Source organism: Colletotrichum truncatum (genome assembly GCF_014235925.2).
Source record: "Colletotrichum truncatum strain CMES1059 chromosome Unknown Contig_0001, whole genome shotgun sequence".
In the NCBI taxonomy this organism is placed as follows: domain Eukaryota; kingdom Fungi; phylum Ascomycota; class Sordariomycetes; order Glomerellales; family Glomerellaceae; genus Colletotrichum; species Colletotrichum truncatum.
The window spans coordinates 10,112,285-10,136,202 of record NW_027222398.1 but is presented as its reverse complement, the minus strand read 5'-3'; the positions used below and the strand labels follow the sequence as shown (position 1 = coordinate 10,136,202).

General features: G+C 50.6%; 8 protein-coding genes across 8 annotated transcripts; 3 read left to right on the top strand and 5 right to left on the bottom strand.

Annotated features, from left to right (window-relative positions):
• Positions 1 to 357: 357 nt before the first annotated feature.
• Positions 358 to 3,036, bottom strand: CTRU02_202831 (start control protein Cdc10; the record flags this gene model as incomplete). Its single annotated transcript, XM_036731161.1, has 3 exons — positions 358 to 962; positions 1,015 to 2,728; positions 2,788 to 3,036. 3 exons carry the CDS (start codon positions 3,034 to 3,036, stop codon positions 358 to 360), a joined length of 2,568 nt encoding a protein of 855 aa, XP_036577030.1.
• Positions 3,037 to 4,804: 1,768 nt separating this feature from the next.
• On the top strand, positions 4,805 to 6,109 carry CTRU02_202830 (uncharacterized protein; the record flags this gene model as incomplete). The annotated part of the gene is made up of 1 exon (XM_036731160.1): positions 4,805 to 6,109. The coding sequence occupies one exon, from the start codon at positions 4,805 to 4,807 to the stop codon at positions 6,107 to 6,109; it is 1,305 nt and encodes a 434-aa protein (XP_036577029.1).
• A 92-nt stretch (positions 6,110 to 6,201) lies between these two features.
• Positions 6,202 to 6,831, bottom strand: CTRU02_202829 (n-acetyltransferase-like protein; the record flags this gene model as incomplete). The annotated part of the gene is made up of 2 exons (XM_036731159.1): positions 6,202 to 6,713; positions 6,789 to 6,831. The coding sequence occupies 2 exons, from the start codon at positions 6,829 to 6,831 to the stop codon at positions 6,202 to 6,204; spliced, it is 555 nt and encodes a 184-aa protein (XP_036577028.1).
• Positions 6,832 to 7,919: 1,088 nt separating this feature from the next.
• On the top strand, positions 7,920 to 9,182 carry CTRU02_202828 (d-isomer specific 2-hydroxyacid dehydrogenase; the record flags this gene model as incomplete). Its single annotated transcript, XM_036731158.1, has 4 exons — positions 7,920 to 8,272; positions 8,328 to 8,380; positions 8,441 to 8,522; positions 8,582 to 9,182. 4 exons carry the CDS (start codon positions 7,920 to 7,922, stop codon positions 9,180 to 9,182), a joined length of 1,089 nt encoding a protein of 362 aa, XP_036577027.1.
• A 339-nt stretch (positions 9,183 to 9,521) lies between these two features.
• On the bottom strand, positions 9,522 to 11,147 carry CTRU02_202827 (major facilitator superfamily transporter; the record flags this gene model as incomplete). The annotated part of the gene is made up of 4 exons (XM_036731157.1): positions 9,522 to 9,660; positions 9,710 to 10,647; positions 10,700 to 10,950; positions 10,997 to 11,147. 4 exons carry the CDS (start codon positions 11,145 to 11,147, stop codon positions 9,522 to 9,524), a joined length of 1,479 nt encoding a protein of 492 aa, XP_036577026.1.
• Positions 11,148 to 12,952: 1,805 nt separating this feature from the next.
• On the bottom strand, positions 12,953 to 14,449 carry CTRU02_202826 (uncharacterized protein; the record flags this gene model as incomplete). The annotated part of the gene is made up of 1 exon (XM_036731156.1): positions 12,953 to 14,449. One exon carries the CDS (start codon positions 14,447 to 14,449, stop codon positions 12,953 to 12,955), a length of 1,497 nt encoding a protein of 498 aa, XP_036577025.1.
• Positions 14,450 to 16,564: 2,115 nt separating this feature from the next.
• CTRU02_202825 (uncharacterized protein) lies at positions 16,565 to 18,439 on the top strand (the record flags this gene model as incomplete). The annotated part of the gene is made up of 1 exon (XM_036731155.1): positions 16,565 to 18,439. The coding sequence occupies one exon, from the start codon at positions 16,565 to 16,567 to the stop codon at positions 18,437 to 18,439; it is 1,875 nt and encodes a 624-aa protein (XP_036577024.1).
• A 1,124-nt stretch (positions 18,440 to 19,563) lies between these two features.
• On the bottom strand, positions 19,564 to 21,016 carry CTRU02_202824 (pectin lyase; the record flags this gene model as incomplete). Its single annotated transcript, XM_036731154.1, has 2 exons — positions 19,564 to 20,421; positions 20,471 to 21,016. The coding sequence occupies 2 exons, from the start codon at positions 21,014 to 21,016 to the stop codon at positions 19,564 to 19,566; spliced, it is 1,404 nt and encodes a 467-aa protein (XP_036577023.1).
• Between the last annotated feature and the right edge of the window lie 2,902 nt (positions 21,017 to 23,918).

The following is a 23,918-nucleotide window of genomic DNA, read 5'->3' as shown; positions in this document are numbered from 1 at the left end:
CCTTTTTTTTTAACCGGCGCATCCATCCCTCCCAGAAAATGCTAATAATAATAAGAAACTAAAAAAGGACCAACCCAACAACGCCATGTTTTCAGAAAAATTGTGAAAACAACAGGTTTGTGCCTCCGTCGCCTCTTTGTGGGTGATATATAAAAAAACATCAATACATGACCCTCTCTCTCTCTCTCTCTCTCTCTCTCTCTCTCCATGGTCTGTCGTGAATAAGAAAAAAAATAAAACCAGGGCTCTCTCTCCGATACTAGGGGGGTATGACAACAACACAATAATAAACAACAATAACAGCCCGTTGACCAAGAAGTTCCTTCATCTACCCGCCGCCACAGGTATTTTCACACTTTAATGCACCACGCCCTCGACGCCGCCTAGGAAACGCCTTACGCGCTCGACCTCCAACTCGCCCTTCTCGCTCTCAACAGCTCGAAGCAGGCCGTCCACGACGGCATCGACCTGGTCCTCAGGCACACCGGTGCTGATGGCCACCACCCGCCTGTACTTGATTTCAACGTCTTTACTCCGTCCCTTGAGGGCGGCTGCCATCTTGCGGGTGACATCCCGTCTCGCTGAGACGGCGTTCAGTCTCGCCTTTAGAACTGCTGCCGAGGGCAGCAAACCGGCTTCTTCGCCGTTGCCGGCCGTCTCTAGCGCCGCGCCGAGCTCCGTCTCCCATGACGAGGACAGCGAATCGGTACGGCCGGCGCGGTTTTGTTCCTGCATTAGACGGATCTGCTCCTCCTCGCGAGCGTGGCTGAGGTTCGACACCTTCTGGCGGGCGAGTTGCTGTTTCCTCAATGTCGCCTGCATCGCCTCAAGATTTCTCCTTGCCTCACCTAGTTGTGCTGAGGTGGTACGGAGTGTCGAGTGCAGTGACTCGATAACGGCTTGTTTTGTCTTGACTTCGCTCTGGAAAGTGGAGCTTGCCTCGTTCAGTAAATGTGTAATGGCTAGTCTTTGTCAGTAACGTTTCCAAAGGGTAGAGAGAGATGGACTACTCACATGATACAATGTCATCGCTGCTCTCTTTTGTGCGCTGGCTGCTCACGACTCCGTTCTTCTCAACGTCGCCATTCACCTCAGTGACACCATTAGCAACACTCGTGCCTTCATCTGTGGCATCACCGCCAATACCAAAGTCTACAGGCCGCAAGCCAGCTCGGTTGGCAATATTAGGGTCTGCTCCAACCTCCAGCAGCTGCGAGATGATGCTTCGGTTGCCTATCCTTGCCGCAATGTTGAGTGCTGTGTCACCGGCGTGGTCTTGGGCGTTGACGATTTCCGTCATGAAACGCGCAATGCCCATCTTGGGCTGCGACTGTTGTTGCGACTGGGAACTGCTTGGTGCGCTGGTTCCGTTTCCGTTGGCGGCGTTCTGGCCGTTAGGAACACTGCCTTGCCTGACCACCCATTCCAACAGGCTCTCCAAGTAATACCGACTGGCCGCGTTCCTACCCTTAACGGCGCTGGTCATTGCAATATGATGGAGAACGGTGCGTCCCTTGCTGTCGCGGACTTCGATGGTGCCTCCCAGTACATCTAGAAGATCTGGGAAAGAACCGAGGTCCATGGAGTTTGTAACTACACATGCCCTTACGAGAGCAGTCTCCCCAGAAGCATTGACACGGAAAGGGTTAGCGCCTGCGGCGATCAGCGCGCGCAACAGAGACATGCGCGATAGGGTGGCAGCCCAATGCAGCGCGGTGTGGCTTTGCTGGTCGATAGGCATGTCCAGTTCAATTGGGGCCAAAGTTCGTAGCATTTCGTGCTTGGACTGATCAGATGCGGCCGAGTCCATAAAGAGGCTCATCAGCATGCTTCGCTTAGCCTCGGCATCCGGCGACATCTCGAACGGCAGAGGACTGAGAGGGCTGTGGCCGTCGTGGACAGTTGCATTCGCTTGGGAGTAGATGAAGGACTCATTGGGTTCTGTGGGGGACCCGGGAAAGTTGTTCTGGTACATTTCCATCGAGTTGCTGTAGCCGCCGAAGCTTTCGGCCGGAGTCATGGTGACCCGCTGGCGCTTGCGAGGCGGTTCTGGGCCATCGATGAACTGCTGGCTTGTTTGTTGGGTCGAGTAGGCAGAGTCAACCTGCTGGCTATAATCCGAGGCATAGCTCTGCTGTGAGTTACCGGGGAAATCGTCGCTGTTCTGCATGGAGCTCTGGCGGCTGAAGCTGGGCGCCTTGGTAGGTCCGTTGCGACCCCTCGGGCCGGGCGAGTCGAACCGTGCCTTGCTGATGGCTGCTACGGCATGCGATGCAGTGCTCGAGATGTTCTTGAAGAAGGTGCCGTTCAAGCCGGCGAGGCCGTTAGCCCTGGCCTCATTGCCAGCGTTGTAGAGGCGCTTCCTCTGAGCGGCCATGGCCTGTTCCTTGGTGGGTGTGTTGAAATCTCCGCGGCCGGCAATGCCACCGTCTTGGCCCATATCGTATGTCAGAAGCGGGCGTAGCACCTCCTCGACTCCGTACTGGCGGCAGACCTCGACACCTCGCTCGAATTTGATCCATGTGCCCTGGTATTTTCCGTAGCCTCCCTGAACCTTTTCGTGCTCGCCGGTCTGGATTTCTTTTTCGAGGATCTTGGTGCGCTTTCCCTTGTCTACGCCGGCTACCTTGAGAATCTGGGTCGCATTGAGCCAACTGTCTTGCCGCCTGCGCATGACGGCAATACCGTTTACTTCCATCTCGTAGACATCGACGCCCGAGTAAACGGCCTAAGTTTGGATATGTCAATTTCCGGAGACTGCAGAGGCTACAACTAGTACCAACTTACGCTGTAAATTTGAGGGGCATCATTGGCGAGTCTTGAGTCGTTATAGCCACGGAAGCCGGCCTGAGATTGCTGGCTCATTGTGAAAGATTGCTGGGATGAGGGTTGGGACTGTGATGCTGACGGCATCATGGCGGTTGGAGAGGGGTTCCCCGATTGACGGTACGGTTGCGCGGCAGAAAAGGAGGAGCCGCGGCGGGAATGGAGGGAGCGGGAAACGGCTTGATCAGTCGTGACGATGGTCGAAGACATGTGCCGGTACTAGGGCATTGGAGGCGAATGTCTAACGGCGGGCAATGCGATCAAGAGGGGGAAGGTCTGCGGAAGATGGACAGTTGCAGCAGGTGACGTTAGCTGGTCAATCGACAGCAGTGGACTTCCGAGGTTTTAGATGGTGGTGACTTTGGGTGTGATGGGAGTTTGACGAGCGTTGGAAATGCGTGCAGCCGCCTTGTCTCGGTAGGTTTGAATGGATCTTCGCCTAAGTTGAAGTTGCGCTGGGCTATGTTGTCTTTGCGCGGCGGTTCGGTGCTTTGACTGCTTTGTGCGGTGGTCGTGAAGCCAGCAGCAAGGAGGGATTGAGTGTGGTTGGAAGGATTGGGATAGCCGAAGTCTGGGGGTTGCGGCAAAAGGGACTATGGCGTATGTGTAGGCGCTTCGGAGGTGGTCAAAGGTTGGCCAAAAGCAAAAAAAGAAAATGGCCTAGACCACTCAAAAAGGGGATAGAGAGTACGAGGGAGTAGAGGTAATAGAGGTAGGTAGCAGCAAAAACTGGAGGATTGAAGTCCCAGAGATCTGGGCATGAGAAGAGTGGATATTCAGAAGTCCGTCTCTTTCGTCGCTAGTTCTGTCGCCCAGTGGTCGCCGGGGCCGAAAATGAGCAAAAAGGTCCGCCCCGAAATGGAATTTCAATTAAAGGTGAAGGAGGGAAAGAAAGTGGAAAGTGCGGTGGACGTGTCTATTTCGCGAGGGCGTGTCTTGCCGTCCCCGACCGTGTCGCGTCCAATTTACGAGGGAGGAGCGTGGGTCTTGGCCTTCCATTCCGACTAACCTGGTACACTGGGAGAAAGGAAAGGGAAGGGGCGGGGGGAGCAAAGGGTCATCATTCGTGCTCTCCCATTTGCTAAGCGAGGGCGCACAGATCACTGCTCACGCTCGATGGAGCGACTTTAAGTGGGGCCGTGAGAAGTACGTATCTTCACCCCTCACCTCGCCCTCACCGCATTGGCACGCACACGTTGAGCAGGAGCAACGGTAAATGGCAAAGGGAGGAGGAGCGTGGGTGACGCGTGTCGACGTGCCGACCTTATCAGGCCTCTTATCGCGTACCGGGTCTCTTAAACCTTGACCAAGTGGGATGACGATGTTGAGAATTGGATGCCCATAGCCTATTATTATGTTATGTTTGTGTTTACTTTTTGCTTTGTTATTTTATTCTAGCTTTTCTGACATTGACTATGTTTTTACAAAATTATCAGTACATCTCTTGATTGCTTCAATAACACAGCTTCTTCTTCCTTGTAGTGAGGCCTTTTGTAGTATGGTGACTTGAGTGCTTCCAATTGATGTCAGGTTGAAGCCTCCAATTAAATTTGGAAAATACGTCATTAGTCACAGCTCTCTTTCTTTCTTTCTTCCTCTCTTTCTTGTAACTCCTTTTTTTTTTTTTTAAGTCTTGCCCCGGAAGGTAGAACCAACCCATCTTTCCTCAACCAGACTTCACCAGGGCAACTGCTCTTGACCGCGACTTCCATCCCACTAACCGCCCCACTATCGCCAGAGCTTGGGCCAACTCGGCTCACCTCTTACCCGATTGAAGCTCCCCAGTCTTAACTTCCTCCTGCAGCTCATCTCCAAATTTCTGCACCGTACCTACATACATACATATCGACCACCCCAGCTGCATGCATCCTGCTCGACATCAACTCATGCGTCTCTGCCCGATTGCGAGACAGCTGCCAGGGACAACAATGCCATTGATACCTTGTTCCTGATTGTCTTAGCATCTTCCCCCGCCACCATGCCCACTCTTCGAATTCCTCTCCGGAAGCCTGTCCGGCCACAGCAGATTTACCGCCATCTCGAAGCCGTAACGTCTTCTTCTACCACACGAATTCCTCTTCCGAAACCAATACAACCCTTACATGTCTATCGCCATCTTCTCCGTGCAGCTACATACTTTCCCAATGTCTGTCGACCCTATCTTCAAGGCCGAATCAAATTCACCTTCCGTCGAGAGCGGACACGAGCCACAAAATCAGAAGCAAAGCTAGCCAAATCTAAGCACAAAGGTGCCCTTGAGCAGGAGCATTTTCTTCGCACAAAGGCCCTTGCAGATGCTAAGAGGAACTTGGTCGTTCTCAATGCCGCATTGGCGGGGGATATCATACGCTTCCGCCGCGTGTTATGGCTATGCTTTGGGAAACTGGGCAAGAGACGCCGCGAGCTCATGGCGCTTTTTGTTAAAAAGCAACCCGATTCTCCGCTCGATTCCCGCCAGCTCGAGGAAAAAATGGCCGCCATGGAGAGGGAAAGGCAAAAGAAGGAGGTCTTGCGCCAAACCCTTCCCACAAAGCGCGTGTTTGACAGGACCGATCCTACTCCGTGGGTGAACCAAAAGCTCAGTCCTATCGAAGACAACTGGGATATTGCCAAGTTGCGCGAATTCTTCAGTTCGCAAAAGCAGCATCAGGACCGCTCAGCTACGCCTGCCGCTTGGCCGCGGAAGTCCCTACCCAATCTCAATCCCCAAGCCTGGGTCCCCAAGACAGATGCATGGGGGCGACCAACAGCAGCACGGAGAGTAACGAAGAAGGTCCGGTTGTGGTGGAAATCGATGGCAGACAAAATGATGCCGCCTTTGGACAAGGAGGAGTGGAATCTTCTGCAGTCTGTTGCAATTGGTGAAGCGCCTCATTCTACCTGGGAAATGCCACCACGTAGGCCTGTTGCCATACCCGCCGAGAATACTGCCCATGAGAAATTCCCTTGGGCCGCCTACGCTACTATTCCTATCCGCGACGTCGAGAGACCTCGGTCTCGGAATTACACCCGCCTCACAGGCAAAACGGACGATGGCCCGTACTCGCAGACCGCGACTAGACTGCGTGAGGGTTCTCCATATAGCAACCGACAACTCCGACGGGAATTCAGCAGGGTGTGGGAAGCATCCTCATATGAACAGCTCGATAGCACCAACAAGAGCAAGCCGCGAAAGAAATATGTTTGGGGCAGCACAATGGCTGTTCTGCCAGCCGCATCTGGGACCCAACGACAGATCTTTGAGGGGGTTGACTCCAAAGGTCAACCAAGTCGTAAAGAGTAATTCTTGCTCTTGTTCTCGTTTCTTTTCTTTTCCTTTATTTTCCTTTTTGTCATGTGTCGTCGTTATTATACCCTAGCTCACGCCGTCTCCATTCAATCCAACAAACTTGCCAGCTTTGGCAGGGCGTCGCCATCAACGCGCATGCCAACCCAGTCGTCCATGGCCTTGGCGCCAATGGACTCGTAAAACTTGATGCTCGGCTCATTCCACTTCAACACCACCCACTCGAGGCGGCCGCCGTCCATGGCGACAACCTCCTTGGCTAGTTCGACCAGAAGACGTTTGCCGTAGCCCTTCTTGCGCTCCGTGGAGCGTACGTAGAGGTCCTCGAGGTAGACACCGGGCTTGGCGCGCCATGTGCTGTAGTTGTAAAAGTACAGGGCCATGCCGACGCCCTCTCCTTGCTCATTGAATAGCAGAAGACATCTCGCAGGCCTACTGGGCGACGTGGGCTCTGTCGCCGGCTTGCCGGGGGTGTAGGTAGTCTGATCAGAGGGTGCAAAAGCGATGGTGTTTCCGAGAGATTCTTCGGTAGCCAAAACGCTGTCCAGCTCTCTCTCGTATTCTGCAAGTTCCTTGATGAGACTAAGGATGATGGGGACGTCTAGAGTGATGTGTCAGTTTCAATGCCTCGAATCCATACCTAGTGAGAGATGTAATTGAATATGTATGCGCTCACCTTCACGACGCGCGTGGCGGATAACCGGGCTAGAGGAGGCCATTTTGAGGTGTTGTAGGCAATGTTCGATGAAGCCTAATTACTTGCGACAGAGCCTCAATGACAAGAATCCAAAAGTATTTATAAGACCGTAAGTAATTCTGGAAGGGCGCGCGCCATGTCGAAAGTGGAGAAGTTGTCTGCAGGTTCCCCTCAACAGTTTCGGCAGATTATGGTGATTTCTTCACCGCCTTGGAGACATACGTTTCGTGAGTCATTCTGAAGGGAGTCGGTCATGAAATGCCATCTGTGAGAGTTTCATCAGGGACAGCATCATGAAAGAACATTACAGAAGGTAGCCAAGAGGTGAGATGTTTGTAAGCATGGTGAACAGGGACAGGGGATGGGAATCTCAGATCGAAATCTCATCCTGGGGGTTGACAGGGACAGCAGCCCATGTCTATTAACTTTATAGTTTAGCTGCTACTACCTCTACAGCTGTTTTAGACGCAGCTGTGTCCCACTGCATTCTTCATCAGCTTGACTTGGCAGATACTCATCCCCGGCATGATACTACCCGGCCTTATCGGCGGATGTAGTGTTGCTAAGAGTCCGGTGGGGGTCTTCATCTACGCCGACACCGGGCTGGAGTTACAGGGCCTTTGCCTAAAGAATACTGATGAATAATATGAGAAAAGAGAGAGGCCTTGGCCGCATACGCCCCGGAAGAGCTACAACAGGGCACATAAACCACTGAACCAACCATCTAAACAAGGCCCCCACACCCACTACACTCGCATCGGTACCATCGGTACTATCGGCTTACTCCCGACCTTCCTGTTGCGCAATCTGACCCTGCGATGCGCTCAGCGGTCAACCCCACGTACCTAACTCCGCCCCGTTCCCCGTTCGGGCACGTTTTGATTATGCCGTGGCGTTGCGAATGGAGGGGCTTGAGGAGCCCGGCTTGGATTTGTGATCTGACCAGATGAAACCAGCATCCTGTCCGGGCTCAAACTCTCTCAACCACGTTTGTTTGTCAAACACTTTTCACGGGCCAACGTTGCCGTAAGATCCCCATATCTTATTAACTCTTTTGTTTCCTCATTATTCTTGGGGATTGCCAAGAATATCTCATCACCCGCCACGCAAATGATCATGCTTCTCCCACCTCCCAATCCGACCCTCGAGGGCCACAAACTCTTGATTCTCTCGCAGTTCAAGCCCGATGATGAGTACCTCAACAAGCTGCACACCGAGTTCCCGGGCCTCAAGATCATCTTCCACGAGCTCGGATTCCCCGAGAAGAAGCCCCGCCCGGACTTTGATGAGAAAGAATGGAAAGATGTCACCGTCCTGCTGACCGGGAGCGCGCTGCCGGACCCGGAGATCGCGCCCAAGTTGCAGTACGTCCAGCTGCAGAGCGCCGGCGCGAACCACATCTTGAAGCACCCGCTGTTCACGGACACCGATGTGGCCTTTGCGACGGCTAACGGCGTTCACGGGTATGTTCATCAGCTTGAACGCAATTGATCCGTTCTGCAGCTCACATGATGACAGACCTCAGATTTCTGAATGGATCATCACCACTTTCCTATCATTCCAGCATCAAAGTAAGTACCACCCAACATCTGTTGTTGTTGTTCACAATGAGAAGCTCATATATTCCACAGTCCCTAAGTATATCGACAACTTCCGCCAAGGCAAGTGGCTACGCGGAGACGATTGGGTGGAAGACGCCGTCGGTCGCACAATGTAAGCTCTTCACCATCAGATGCTTGTGAAAAAACCCCCCAACTGAACTTGTAATTCAGAGGAATCCTGGGCTACGGCAGCATCGGCCGGCAAACCGCCCGCGTGGCCACCGCCCTCGGCTTCAAGGTCCACGCCTACACGCTCCACCCGCGCCCGACGCCCGAGTCCAAGCGCGACAACGGCTACACGCCCCCCGGGCTCGGCGACCCGGAGGGCAAGTTCCCGTCAAAGTGGTTTTCGGGCGCCTCCAAAGCCGACCTCCACGCCTTCCTCGGCTCCGGCCTCGACCTGCTGGTCGTCGCGACCCCGCTGACGGACAAGACGAGCCACCTGCTCGCCGCCGAGGAGTTCGAGATCCTGTCGGCGAAGAAGACCTTCGTGTCCAACATCGCCCGCGGGCCCGTCGTCAACACGGAGGATCTCATCGAGGCCCTCGACAAGGAGCTCATCCGCGGCGCGGCCCTGGATGTGACGGACCCGGAGCCGCTTCCCGAGGGACACCCGCTGTGGAAGGCGAAGAACCTGTTGATCACGCCGCACATCAGCGGCATGTCGACGAGTTACGCGGAGCGGATTTTGGCGATTTTGGATTACAACCTGAAGAGGTTGAGCGAGGGCAAGAGGCTTGTGAATGTGGTGAACAAGAGGGAGGGTTACTAGGCCGTGGGTAGGCGAGACCGGAGGCGATGATGGTGTACATGCGTTCATGAGATGGGTAGCCTTCGAGATGGGACTCCTCAAGACGGTAGAGTCCGGTACCAGCCCGGCTTTGACTAGGGTGGAGAGCATTTGTCTCCAAGTGGCGTGTCGCATGTACTGGTCGTGGAATATAATGTAGTTCATGTCTATTTGTTGGTTATTATCAACCGTGAGTATATTCTGAGTATGGCAAGCCTCAATTGGTCTTTTATGCTGGTTACATCATAGTGTGTGCCAGTTGGAATAATGGGTGCCGCGTAACTGTATATTTTCCCCGATATCATATCCCAAAAGCATCCATCAGACGACGTCAACACGTGAAACTGGCGTCTTTTGTTCTGGCACCCCGTAACCGACAGACGAAGAATGCTCCTCGACAGAGTCTGTGGTACCGTCACCCGCGGCAGACAAGTCCTGGGACTTGGGCTGGCGTTTCTCCCTGAGGGCTTGTTAGCTAGTGTCATTTTGGCTCAAGAAAGTGATCGTACCCTTGTGTTCCCAACAACACCCGAACAATCTGCGTCGTAATAACCAAACACACAACCATGACGGCAGAGTAAACATAACCCTTTGGAAACCTTGGGGCCTCCACGGTCGGATACACAAACAGCGGAATCCACGCGTTCGTCGACGTAGCAATAGCCGTCATCAGAATGAGGGTCAGAGCCCGCTCCTCAATGTTGTTCCGCAGAATGACGTTCGCCCAGCCGTACAACACCGACGACACCGCCACAGCGGAATACGACGTGCTGAACGCGAACCACTTCGCCGCTTCAGGCACGTTCCAGACGGCCAGGATCACGAGTCCCGTAAAGTTGACGGCCGAGGCAAGCGTGATGGCCGCCGGTCTACCGATCCATAAGTCGGCGCTAAAATTAATGAACAGCACGAAGAATATGCCCAGACCCGGGCTGAGAGCGTTCAGGTTGTTCATCTCCGCCGTGCTATATCTCCCTAGACTCTTGATCCACAGCAGGAACGCGGCGCTGTTGGAACTGGTGTTGAAGAAGAAGACGTCCCACAGCACCAGCAGGTAGAACCGCCAGTTCGTGAAGACGCGTCTGAGCAGGTTGAGCGAGAATGGTGTGCTCTTGACCGAGCTGCCGGCCTTCTCGAGACGCGAGCGCGCGATTTCCAGGTCCGACTTCTTCATCACCAGCCTGTTTGGCTTCGCTGGCGTCCCGGGCCAGATGAAGTAGCCGATGAACGCGAGCGGCAGGGTGATGATGGCGTTGATGATGAAGAGCCAGCGCCAGCCGGGCAGGCCATGGACGCCATCGAGGTACGTCGTCGCCGCGGCTTGGAGGAGGGACGCCGTGAGGGTGCCGAGGGTGAGACCGATGTAGAATGTGCCCCCGCGACGGCCAATCTCATCACTTCTGTACCATGACCCGAGGACGAAGTGGACCCCCGGGAAGTAAGATGCCTGGCTTTCGAGTCAGTTTTAAGGCTTAAAGCGAGTGCGGACGTAGACTTACCTCAAACAGGGAGACCATGAAACGGTAGGCCATGATTTCGGCATAACTCTGCGCGCGATATTGCAAAAGGGTGAACAGGCCCCATCCGAGATCTAGAGTTGGCACGAGAATGTGCATCGGGACGCGGGGGAAGAGGTAGATGAATGGTAGAAGGCCAACCACGTTGCCTACCACGAATATGGTCTGGAACTGGACCAACTCGTTCCCGTGGAAGCCCAGCTCATCTGCCATGCCCGAAACGTACGCATTGTCTGGAGGCGTTAGTGGGAGTCGCAGGAAGATTTGGCTGCCGCTTACTGATGTTCGTCTGGTCCATGTACTTGACCCAGTAGAGCACGAACGCATACGGGACTATGAGAATGTCCAGTTTGAGGATCAACTTGCGCTCTTCGGGGGTATCACTAGGTGAGAACCAGTGATACCACCGGCGGGCTACTTCAGTAGACATGGTTGCGGATCAACTGGTGCTCTCGTCGACGGCGTAGATGTATTGTTACAACGTGCCCGATTCACAACGTGCTCCTACATTGGTATTTCTGAATCGAGACATAATGAACTAAGATAAATGTTCTTCGATAAGAAGCGATGAAATAGAACAAAAGTCGCCACCGGTGTAAAAAAGCACATCACCAGCAGGCTAAGGCGAGACCCCGTACGAAAGCCTCCGACAGAGGTCTTCCGCGCCGACCTGAATACCGGTATTAGCGACCTCGCGGGCTTATTGCCGACGCCTTATCTTGCATTGAAATCTGAAGTCCGTGGTTGGTCGATTGATGCTGCATCGCTTGTCACTTCGGCGTGTCAATGGAGACTTGTGATGGTGTCATTTCTCGCGTCATTGCGCCAGCGCCGCAGTATTCGGTAGTCGGCCGCTGCGCGACATGTCGCTTCTGCATCTACAATTTCAAGTCCGCAGCCCTACGATTTGTACATGAATTAAGAAGGATTACGTTTATTGAAGTTGTATAGTTGGTTGTTATCTTGCTGCTTATTTAAAACAGAACTTGGTGATTTCAGTAGACTATTTAAGTTGATTGGTTAATATTCTCATAAAGAGCAAGCATTGTACTTCTTCAGAAGAATTGGGGAAGTCAATACGAGAGCCTCTAACATCGGAAGTAGGACATGGTCGCCCACAGCTAGCTCCAAAGCTTCTCTTGTTAAAGATTCCAAGTGTATCTAAAGTTCAATGGGTCAGGCTTTATCAAGGTACTCGCTGTGATTAGAGAGCTGCCCGCCAGGCGATCACATGGCCCCGTTTTCTAACCATTGCAACAATGTCGATGAGAAGTGGCCCTCGTGTTAGGGAACGCGCTCAGCCATACTGTAAAAGACTGACTATAAACTACGAATGCTAGTCAAATTGCCTACGTTCTGACGCGTCATATAAGATACGGGAAAAGGTCGTTTTCCGTGGTTATTAACCCGACAACGCCGGGCAGGGCCGAACAATGTTTTAAATCACGCCCTTGACAGCTCATCGCGGGCCACACGTGGACGAGGTGGTTAACATGTGCGACGATAGACTCCGTTTCTGTGTCTGTGGAAGCCAATTCCGCTATTCCTGGCTAGATTTCGTTACTCTTACAAATATAATTGCTTGTTGTCTCTAGATAATACCCGGCCAATATTAGTTACCGGACAAACCCGCGGCCATCACTTCACTCCTAAAGGATGGTTTCTTTGTTAATACACATACTTCTAGGCAACTAACTTGATATCCATGTTTTAGTTCTCTAAGAGCACCTTTTGATGAGGTGGCCATCTGTCACGTTTATATAAACATTTCCCGAGGATAGAACAACTCGGCAACCTTGGGCGTCAGGCTGGTATACGCCACATAGTCTTCACACTACCGCGTGCTGGCCCTGAGGCCACTAGCACCGAGACGTAACTTCATCTCGGACCTATCCTTGACGTTGTAGCTATGATGAGATACGCTAGGTAAAAATGCTGATCACTCTTGCATGGAGTCATCAGTCCGGTCTGGTTGCTCCTTATTCTTGCGCGATCGACCAAGCAGTTGAGTATTTGCAACATGAGTACGCCTTTATTAACATTTACAATCATGAGCCGTGACCCTGCAACTTATGACAACATTGACGAGGGGCTGTACACTTGTATGTCACTTTACACCAAGACGTGAGGTTAACATCAAATTTTGTTTCCCACTAAGAAGCTAAATCGTTTGCCAGGAGCAAGTATAGTCTTGCTTATCTCTAGGCTCAAAACAAGTTTTCTATGTCTATGTCGTCACGGCTCAGGAATCCCCATACTATCCCATACCGCCAACTCTGCCAGACGACAGTCAGGCCCGAAGCCAGCCCAATATGGCCCTTCCCTCACTGTAATACCATCGTATAATTCCTGCTTCTCGTAAAAGTTGAAGAAGGTAGTAGGTTCTAGGTCCGCCATCATGCATTGCACTTCCAGGTCCTGTTCACTTGCCACAAGGGGTATGTTCTGTGCCGCCGCTCGCTTCTCCAAGTCCTCAAGATAGAACGGATTAGGCGAAAGGCGCGCAGCAAGGCAGAGGTGTTCGCTCGGTGTTGGCTGGATCCATTTGTATAAACTGACGTAGTCGCAGTATATAGCTGCGGCGGCTACCTGGGCTTTCATCTCTGGCACCTTTTCGGCTAAGGTGTAAAGAATGTCTTGGCCGGGCCGGAGCGGCCACCAAATGAGGTACGGTTGGGGTGTGTCAGCAGGCCAGCCATCGAGGAAATCCCGGGGATCGTTGATCATGATGCGCCGTGCTGAGATGGCCTCCTTGATTGCGAGAAGAGGAGCGTGTGGCATATCGGTCTTCTTAATAGCCTGGGCTCTTGGCGTATCTTGTGTAATTTCTTCAGCCCACCAGCGTGCAAACATTGTATGGTGGTATATACCACGGACAACACAATATGTTTCGTTCTTATTCATTATGTGTGTAGGTCGCTTTAACCTCGTATAGCGGTCGATATTGCCTTCAAAAGCAGCCATGCAGATAAGAAGCTCTTTTCTAACCGTTGGAAGGTCTTGTGGTAGCGGCTGATGTAGGAGTTTGGCCTCCTCATCATTCAGCATCCCGCCCAACTCACCTGGTACATACTCTTCACCAATATGCATATCCTCTTCAATACCGGGATGTGTTTCGATAAAGGTCTGAGGTGTATATGGCCGGTAAAAGAGCGCCAAACGTACCTCGGTATCTCCGTTTGAAAAGGCTGGAGGCAATTGCACATCCAGTTGAATGGTACGTATGTCATCATCCATAACGGGATAGCGACAGGGAGAACTCATGATAGCTTCATAGATCAGGCGGCCACCATCAGTCCCACTTTCTCTTGCCTCCTCAGCTATTGTAACATCTGGTAGTAGATCCAACTCCTGATAGAGGTCAGAGTAACCAGCAGCCGCGCAAGCCCGTCCTACTTGATAACGCATCTGCGGATAACGCTGAACAAGCTCGCGGTATGTTTCTTTAGTAGCAATTTGAGGGTGCCAAATACAATATGGTTGCTGCTCCTGCAAAATTGTCTCAGGGATCCTATTGCTCATGATGAGGCGTGCATTTCGAGCTCTCGCCACCTGTGAGTCTTTGGTACTAAGTTTGACGATTTCATCACTAGTAGCGAAGGCGTAGTGGAGGCGGATACCACGGATGAGTGAGGCACGGACGACGACGGTGTCAAGGTCTCGTGGAATCTTTTGGCCGCGGATAGCGGCAATGCAATCAGCCACATTCGTACTTGTAGACTTGGTCAACATGGCTCAAGTTGGGTCCAGGAAGAAGATGAGAGTATGCTTAAGAAATTATTACAATGAGTAGATTGGGATTACCTGGTTTGATTTGAACAGATTAAAGACTTCAAGATGACCAGAGAGTGTGTAGGAGTCTCCTTCAACATCTATTCAATACCTCAAGATTTGGCCTCATCCTTGATGCTATACCTAATCCGGAACAGGTGGATCCGTTGACAGGAAGGCAAAGCTGAAGTGGGCTCCTGGAGCGCATTATTATCTGTAGTTTTACTACGTTTGTCTACAAGGGTCAAGAAGTAGTTGGAATCCTGGACCCCTGACTTCCGGTTAAATGTGAGCCTTAGCAGCCGACAGGTCGGGCAAAAGAACCCCGGTAAACGGATGGACGTACTTAAATGTTGCATAAAGAAGAATGGCCTGCCCATAATGTTTTCGATCATTATGTCGCCATATTGGATGTAATTCCTCCACAGAAAACTTGTTGGATGGGGTAAATTGTGATATTCTTAAGTGTACTATCCGGACTCGTTGTTAATACCTCATAGAGATTTCGTAAATACTAGCCGGGAACGGTATTGAACTCTCACTCGCTTACTTGAATAACATACTCAAGAATATGCAAGAAAGTTGATTGTGAAGAGAGTCCACACAGGGGATTGTTATTATCTAGCTTTTTCATGCTTAAACTGTGGGGGAGACATAGAAGATTCTGTCAGAGGCACTCAATGATATAAGTCATTATGGTAAGGTATTCACCGATATCACAGTTGTTTCCGTACCTCCGAGATTTGTTGCAGTGAGTTTTGCATATCGTCCCCATGCTCAAAATAGTTGCTGCTGAAGACACATGTAGAAAATTTCCAGTCCAAATATCCTCTAAAGTTCTACTGTTTTTGAAACTCGCGGCCAGTACTGAAATGCTTTGAGCCGAGTGATAGGGACAGTATATGAAATTTTAGATATTGTTCTTCAATTCATCCTTGGTGCATATTTTCGGAGGCTCTAGAAAAGACGCTTAGCACTGGCTGCAGATGGTAGCAATGTAGTTAAATGTAAGCAAATCCTTTTATTGTATTACTTTAGCGGTCTCGAATCTTGATATTTGTTTAATGTTATGACACAGTTAGATATATACTATAATTATCGCGCGTGAAAGTAAGAGGTACTGAACTAATAATATGTAAATTAGCTGCTCCTAAGATGTTTAGAGTTCCTTCTCGTGGCCTGCATAGTTGGTAGTTTATAGTTAGCCATACTTGTATACCCAGTTGGACATAAAGCAGTCATAAGAAGAAGGCCTTAAATAAATTACAAGTTCTAAATATTACTATATCCCAAATTGAATATTTTCTACGGTTATTTGCGGTTTATAGCAAGGTCTCTATTACGGACAAGAACAATACCGAGGTCGGCTTACGATAAAAAGGTTCGCTAACGTTAAGTTGCCAAGTCAGCCATGGCTTCAGCTGTTCTCCACTTCAGCGTTCTCGCAACATGTGAGTGCTAAGTACGTAATAGATGGTCCTTTAGCAACTTAAAAATACCTCAGCCTTTCTCTTGGCTTTTTCACAAGAGGGAAGTGTCATTATAGTGCCTGATGGAGGTAAGCTTACTACTGTGGTTACCCGTTAAGATTACAGACCGTAATTAAGCCTTTACGGTCTTGTAATGACCGAAATGTCATGGTAGGCTCTAGCAACAGGCCGAACTCTATGTATAAGAGGTTATTACCCCCATCTGGATCGCATAATACAATCTTCATATTGTTTCGTTCCATATCCTCGTTAACCACTTGCCAAGGCCATTGGTAAGCGTGTGGCAATGGAAGTTGTTCAGCTTCAAGCCACCATTTCTGGGCATCGAACCATCACTTTCTAGGCATCAAATGATAGGATAGAGATGACACTGAAACATATTCTTCGTGGACGCAAGCGTCAAAAAAGGTTTCTTGGGTGGGACTTTGGAAGGCTGGTTGAATCTCGCCTTACTTCCATTTGAGTTGATTGTGCGGGTCTGGGACCTCGTTGAAGATTTTTAAAAGTCCTTGAGATTCCTCTACTGTACTCCCTATGCTTTGTTAAACTCCGCCTACCAATATATACTGATACGATACAGAAGAATATGTCTCAAGAGATCTACACTGGTGTCTGGACTGACTGGAGCCTTGGCTCGGTCCAGGGTGTAACTATCACCCTGTCCGCCCGAGACGGCGGTCTTTTACTCGCATTCATCGCCATTTTTGTCACTTTCGTCACTACTCGCGCGTGGCGGATCATCGCCTTTGCCGCTCATCAGAGCATGGCATCCGGGGGCAAACATGACGGCCTTTACTACCAACGACAGTTTATCTTGCGAAATATCACCTCTCCCATCGCCGCGGCCTGGCTCTTCATGCAGCAGTCGTGGTACTGGCGTCCCTTCGCAAACAAGGGGCTTGCCAGGACTGTCCCTTGGGCTCTTTGCGCGCTCGCCTACGCCGGTCTCTTTGCGGCCGCAGCAGTATTCTCAGCAGAAATTTCGACAGGGGCATCCAAGTTCCGGCTCTTGAAAGCTACCAACTGCGGCATCTTCACCCCGGCCGACAGAGACGCGTTCCAGGGCAAAGAACTATTCGATAACCAAGTCTCTTCGATGTATAGTCGTCAATGTTACTCCGACAACTCGTCGGCAGCATGTAGTAGCTTACCCGTGTCGTCTATTCGCTGGACAAACGAGTCTGTCGACTGTCCATTTGCGGATCGAATCTGCCTTGGCCACAGAGGGTTCAGAATGGAAAGTGAGAGGATCAACTCGCACAATCATCTCGGCATCAACGCACCGGAGCAGAACCGCATCTTCTATTCAAGAGAAACGGTCTGCTCGCCCCTCGTCACGCAGCCCGGATTCATTCAATACGTCAATGGAAGCGAGGCTAAAGAACTTGGATGGCCCGATAATATTTTGATCAAGTATCTGTACGGGTCCAGAGGCGACCGGAACTATACCTACATTTACAATACGTACGGCCAAAACATGCAAACGGGATACTCAACGTGGACCTACTACACACTAGCTGGAAGGAATGACTCCACCTGGAAACCTGCAGAGGCATTAGAAGTGGAACACAGAGACCTCACCCTAATGTTAATTGCGCCCAACTCTATCATCCATATGGAGCCTAACGACGACCCTGTTTTCGCGGCAAACAACCCCATGAACATTGGCGGAGTAATCGCCTACCTTCCAGACCGCTTCGTCAGCCCCATTGCCTGCGCGGACGGGCATCAGATTTGCAATCCTATGAACGACCAGTGTACGCCATTTCTGGGCAGCTCTGAGCTTTTGGAGGCTGCCAGGGGCGGTCGCTTGGGGCTGAACCCAACGCAGGTTGCGACGGTTACACGGCTCGGGCCAGCCGTTTCCCTGTCGACCTTTTATAATCTCATATGGACCCGAACCCAGAGCTTCCTGCGAGCCCAGGAGCTCGTAGGCGGGCTGACGCAGCTGCCACTACCCTCGAACCAGTGGGAGATCGAGATGGAGTCCCTCATGGCGGATGCCCTTGCCGGCCTACAGCACCAGACGCTCGAGTACGTTACGGGGCCTGCGGCGCCATCCCGGGGCACGACGCTCCAGTTGTGGGACACGTTACCCGAGTCTGCGTCGGTAGCTGCCGAAGACATCAGAGTTCCGCTAAGAGAGCTGTGCGGGTCACAGAGGATTAGGGAAACGCAGGGAACACTTAACTTCTCGGTTGTCGGGCTAGGTGTCTTGTTCGGCGTAGGTTCAGCCATGATTATCGCCTCTCTCCTGTTGGAGCCTCTGACACGGTTTGTCCAAATGAGAACTGGCTGGGGAACGTTAAAAGCAAAGAGGTGGGAGCGCGATGATAGTCTGCAGGTTATGCGTTTGCTATTTGAGTTGAGAGATGCTGGGCTGTGGAAGGGAAATACGGAATCGTTTCCTACGACGGAGACAAAGGACAATTTTGAATTTGACGAGGATTATTTAGGATAAATAATGTTCACGAATAACTAAAAGACGGCCCTTCGTATGAATAAATTTAGTAACTAATAAGAGCTCTGCTCTATTTTCCTCCGCCTTATTTCTATCCTTTTATCTTCATGTAATGCGGACTTTTCATAATCTGATCTGCTAGCTTACCAAGTGAGGTGGAATCTGGTTTAATACGTAGGACGACTTATCTCATAAGCAGTGCCTATACTTGCCCTAAATTTCTGGACATTTGTCAGGGTCAAACTTGATTCGTCTTTTAATAATACCTTCCGTTATAGTTTTATCTGGGGAAGCGCTGAAGTATGTTAATTGACTGACTTAACTGCCGGGACTAATATGCTGGGATTGTCAGGTTAGGTGGTTCTTCGGCTCAGCTGTAACTTTCAATCTCACACAGTCATAACTGGTCCGTGACCATTCGAGAGGCCGGAACGGAGATGATAATCAACACGAGGTCTGCGGGGGAATCCCAGATTGAATAATCGACTGCGCCGGATCATGTTATCCATAAAATCTTCTTCCAAGCTGCCCAAACGAACGAGGGTGGTGCTCTCGAACCGATAAACTAGCTTCGTTGGTGGAAATGCCCATGTCGTGTTGGACCTTCGAAGCAGCAGAATAGTTATTGCTACTTACATGGTCAAAGTTCTACAGAAGGGAAGCTATCCAATATAGGAAAGTCCCTGACTCGCGCCACATGATGAATAGTGTTTTTTGTGGACTCATTGCGAGCTCCCGTCTTACTCCAATTACCCAAGTCACCCCTGTCCCAACTCGTCGTTCACCCAGAAAAGCCTGGACAACCTTATGCATAGCTATAATGACAAGAAGATCTGCATTTAAGTGGTCACAGAGGTCGATCTTTGAGTTTATCAGCAGCCAAAACACATGGCAATGTTGCTCGTGCAGAAGATCAAGTGGGCAGCAGATCAGTTCACTATGCACAAATCAGTGCAAGGAATATTTTATTTGGCGCATGGCCTAAAAAGTATTTACAAATACAATATATATGGTGAAGGTACTATACGTAAACACGAGTCGTGTAAAGTATAAGATATTACCCCGCGATGGTCTTGGGCAGCCGCGGTATTTTGCCGGATGTCAAATCAAGCCGCCGGGACAGCTTAGACGCACTGGGAGTACCAGTCGTTGACGAACTCACACTTGCCCGAAGCACAAGTAGTAGCGCCAGAATAACCCTTTCCACCGCACTGGCCGTACAGAGCAACGGACTGGGCAGCAGCAGGCTTACTGGCAGCCTTGTCAACAACAGCCGCAGAGTTGCCGCTAGAGCTGGAGGACTTGGCCGGGGTGGAGGAGCTGCTAGAGGAAGAGCTGCCGGAGGAAGATGGGGTGGAGGAGCTGCTGGTGGAAGATGGGGTGGAGGAGCTGCTGGTGGAAGCGCTGAGCTTGCCGGCACCCGCGTTGTTGGGAACGCTAGTCTTGATCTTGCTGGCAGCCACAGCGCTGGCGATAGTGAGACCCTTGAAGTCGCCGAAGAAGCTGGTGTCGGTGTACTTGAACGGGGAGGTGGTCTGGTCGAGAACGTTGACCTCACAAGCACGGCCGAGAGCGCTCTTGCACTGAGCGTTGGTGGTGGCATCGGGGGAAGAGAACAGCTTGCCCTTGTAGTCGGAAACCATCTGCTTGGCCTTGATGAAGACGTTACCCTCAAAGATACCACGGGCCGCAGCCTCGCCACCCTCGAGCATGTGTCCGTCAATGTCGTTCCACACGTTGTTGACGGCGTGGAGAAGGGTGCCGCCGCTCAGGGCAGGGCCACGTCCAGCAGTCTTGTAGATGTAGTTGTTCTTCATGGTAATCTGGTCGTCCTTGCCAACCATTTCGAAGGTCCAGTAGTGGTATCCGTTGCAGCCGGTGGAGTAAGGGGATTCGCCGTTGATGAAGTTGTTGGAGAGAGTGATGCGCTTGCTAGGGTTGAAGCCAAAGACGTAGTGCTGGCGGCCAGGACGGGCAGTCTTCTTGAATGTCAGCATCAACATGGTATTCCCGTTGTTCGACTTTTCTTACCGTGACGTGGTCAACCCAGACGAGGTCGGCGCCATCAAAGCCGATGGCATCGCCACCCCAGACGTACTTAGGGTTCAGGTCGCTGACCTGGATGTTCTGGATAATGACGTTCTTGCCTCTCATTCTCAAGCCCTTGCCTTTGATGGCACCCTTGCTGCCGACACCGAGAATGGTCTTGTCGTTGCCAACATCGATGGGCTTGGTAGGAGCCTTGTACCAGCTCTCAGTCGATCCGGCCTTGCCACTGCAGTCGTCCTGGATGATCTTCTGGCAAGCAGCACCGTTGCCCCAGCTGGCACAGACATTACCGGTAACGTTACCCTCAGAGGTGGTGTAGTCATACTCCTTGTTGAGGAGAATGACGCGGGGCTGGTTGTCGGTAAGGTATTTGGTGAGCTCCGTGATGTCCTTGGGCGTAACAGGGGTAGCATTGCCTCCTCCAGTAACAGCGGAAGCAAAACCCTCAGCCTTACCAGAAACAGTCTGGGCTGCGGCCAGGTTGGCGAAGCCTGCCAAGACCGCCAAGATAGTTGATGTCGATTTCATCGTGAAATAGTGGTGACTGAACCGACGCAATCAAAGATTTACTGTAACGTGGGGACAAGTCCGGATAAGAAAACAAATGGCGATAGTTGAGTTCCGGAACCCAGCGGAGAGTGAAAGACGGTAGAACAAAAAAAAGATGGACGAAATAATGAGGTGAAAGTGAATGAAAGAGTGTGTAGGAAAGTTGCCGATTGAAAGAGAGATAGAGAGAGAGAGGTTTGGTAGTACCAAGATTCAAAGGTATTGAATCGAGGGAACCGGATCTTTCATACTCGTCAATCTCCCAAGCCCGATCCTCCGATACCCGTTACGGGCAGTGGGGGAGTCGTAGTCTATCTGGAACAAACTACAGCTGTCACTTAATTAAACATGAGGCTCAATTGTGAGCCATACGAAAATTCTGTGACCCCTAATTGGCAAACGCCCCCTAGAAAACAGTGGACCAATCGTCACTCCATACCCTAAGGCGGCTAATCCCCGCCATAACGGGCAACGTTATCGCCAGGATCCCGGCAAACACTGCCATATTTGGGTCCAAGGAGTAAGCCGCTCAGGAGTAAAAGATCATCGTCAGTGGCACGCGTCTCCTATTCCGGAAAACTCTTCGTGACGGCATTTCCTGTTTGACTGGCTTGCATTCATAAGTTGCATCAGGTACTCAAAAAGGTCTTCCAGAATTCCCCTGATTGTGTGATGGAAACACTAATGCTCTTCATGATCTGTGCTAGACTCAATCTAGCAGGCTACTTTGCCTAGTGGATGGAGAATCCTAAAGTATAAAAATCCCTTGTGGTCGGGATAAACGGCGGAAAAGCCGCCTGAGCGACCTTCGAACGGCGGAATCTGACTTTGCAAGGGCCCTTGTTCAATGTTTACTGCGCCTTAGATCTCACAGCATGTTAGAGTGGTCCTTTCATCACAGCGATGGGAGTGCGATAAATTTCTCGTATTCGACTGCTGCAATTGAAAGTAAACTGGGTACCTAACTGAAAAGAATAGTGTTTTAGCGATCATTGTATTGATGTGACCAGATGTCATCAAACCATAATACATAGAAGTTGCGAGGTGGATACATTATCTCAAAGAATGCGGGCACAGAGAACAGCGCCTAGTATTGTGTTTGGGCTAGGGTAGAGGCTTTTGGGGTAGGCAGATAAAGCGTATCCCAAGCAATTCTGCTCTGGAGACTATTGTCTCTGCAGCAGGTACTGGGTACCTAATTCTTTGATTGTTGACGTCTCGTCGGGCACCTGGATCTAGACATAAACCCCCTTTTAGTCAGATAGACCCATAATTCATTTAAATAAGTGGGTAATTGGTCAGGTTATCCCCCCCCCCCCCAATGGTCGCCTTGACCACACCCTCCCACCTTGTTCAGTGACAAAACGCAAGGAGACAAGAGGGACTAACTAAGTACGTCAATTTCTTTCATTTCTCAAGGGCCCCAGGTCTGTTTGGTGTATTCGGGTCAGTGGGCTTTTGTTCCACTACCTACTGCTGGGGCTAGCTCTTATTGCAGCATAGCTAGCTTAGGGTACATTATTTTATGCCGAAAGACACTAATCACTTTACTGGGCATTTCCACACCCATACAAATGCTGCCCATTGCGGCTATTATCTCTTATAGTGGTTAGAGAGTGGAAAAGTACATGGCAGGCAATATATCCAGTGTCAGGTGTGCTAAATGTGTCGCAGCTGAGTGACGTGGGGGGTTTCTTTCAGATTGGGGCCAAGGTTTGTCCGACCCATGCCATAAGCGTTGTATCCCCATCTGACAGGAATTTCTATGGCATTTTATTCAACTCTATATTTCTATTAGAAAGAAATACACGGAGAGTATCCGAATCAACATGGAGGGTGGTAACTCCCGACTATAAGGAGCTTTTGAAAGGGCAAGGCTTGGCAAAAAGAATTGACGCCGTTTCTAGGTGAAGCTTAGCGCAAATTCTTCGAGAAGCCCATGAATACCTGTTCCGAGCACATTGAGCTCCTTTTGTAAATCGCCTTGTCAGTTGCCCGTGTTATACCCGCCTACATTATCTTAACGTTTTAAACTGTCAAAAAGGGTGGTAGGCCAGGGGCGCTGGAAGCGATGCACACGCAGAGCGCCTAGGATGCCAGGAAGGCGCTAGGAGGAATGTTTGGCCGAGGACCGCGCTAGGTGCGCTTAGTCACAGGGAACACGCCGGAAGAAGGCGCGTAAGGGATACGGACAGGTCTTAGGAAAAGAAGAAGCACAATACACATCACGATTGACCCCTGAATGTGCGCCTACGAATATTCGAACATAAACATACGAGATTAATATGTAAGGTCAGATATGGGGTTAATTCAGCGTGAATGACCTAACATTTTCATTATTATTTTCATTATAGCAATGTAAACAACCTTAAGACTTAATTGATGCACACAAAACTATGACCTGCTGCGATCAGCTCCTTCCAAATTGTAAATGCTGTATCCGATTCCGTTCCAATTAAGTCACCGCCATATAATCGCTCGACTTGAGTGGTTTAAGTAAGCACGGAACGCAGTGTTCTTCAGCATTTCCATTCATATATAGCATGAAATATTGATCGTGACTAATGTGCATGAGTGAATTTACATGTTAGAAGATTCTGCCTAAAAGCTGGACACGCATATTAGCTACCTCCTCTGCCCTTTGACTGAGAGATGACCTTTCAGAAGGCCCGGTGCATTTAATCTCAGTCGAAAACTTGATCAATCAGCTTTCTAATCTATGATAAATAATTAATGCTTGGTGACTTGCTCTCGTGGTTTCAAATCCTTATAGTATTCTTTGGCATATCTTCCCTAGTCAGTTGATTCGACGATAGCTGTTGATTCGATTATATGTCCTTACGAACAAAAGGTATCCCGACTTATAATAACCAGTCAGTCA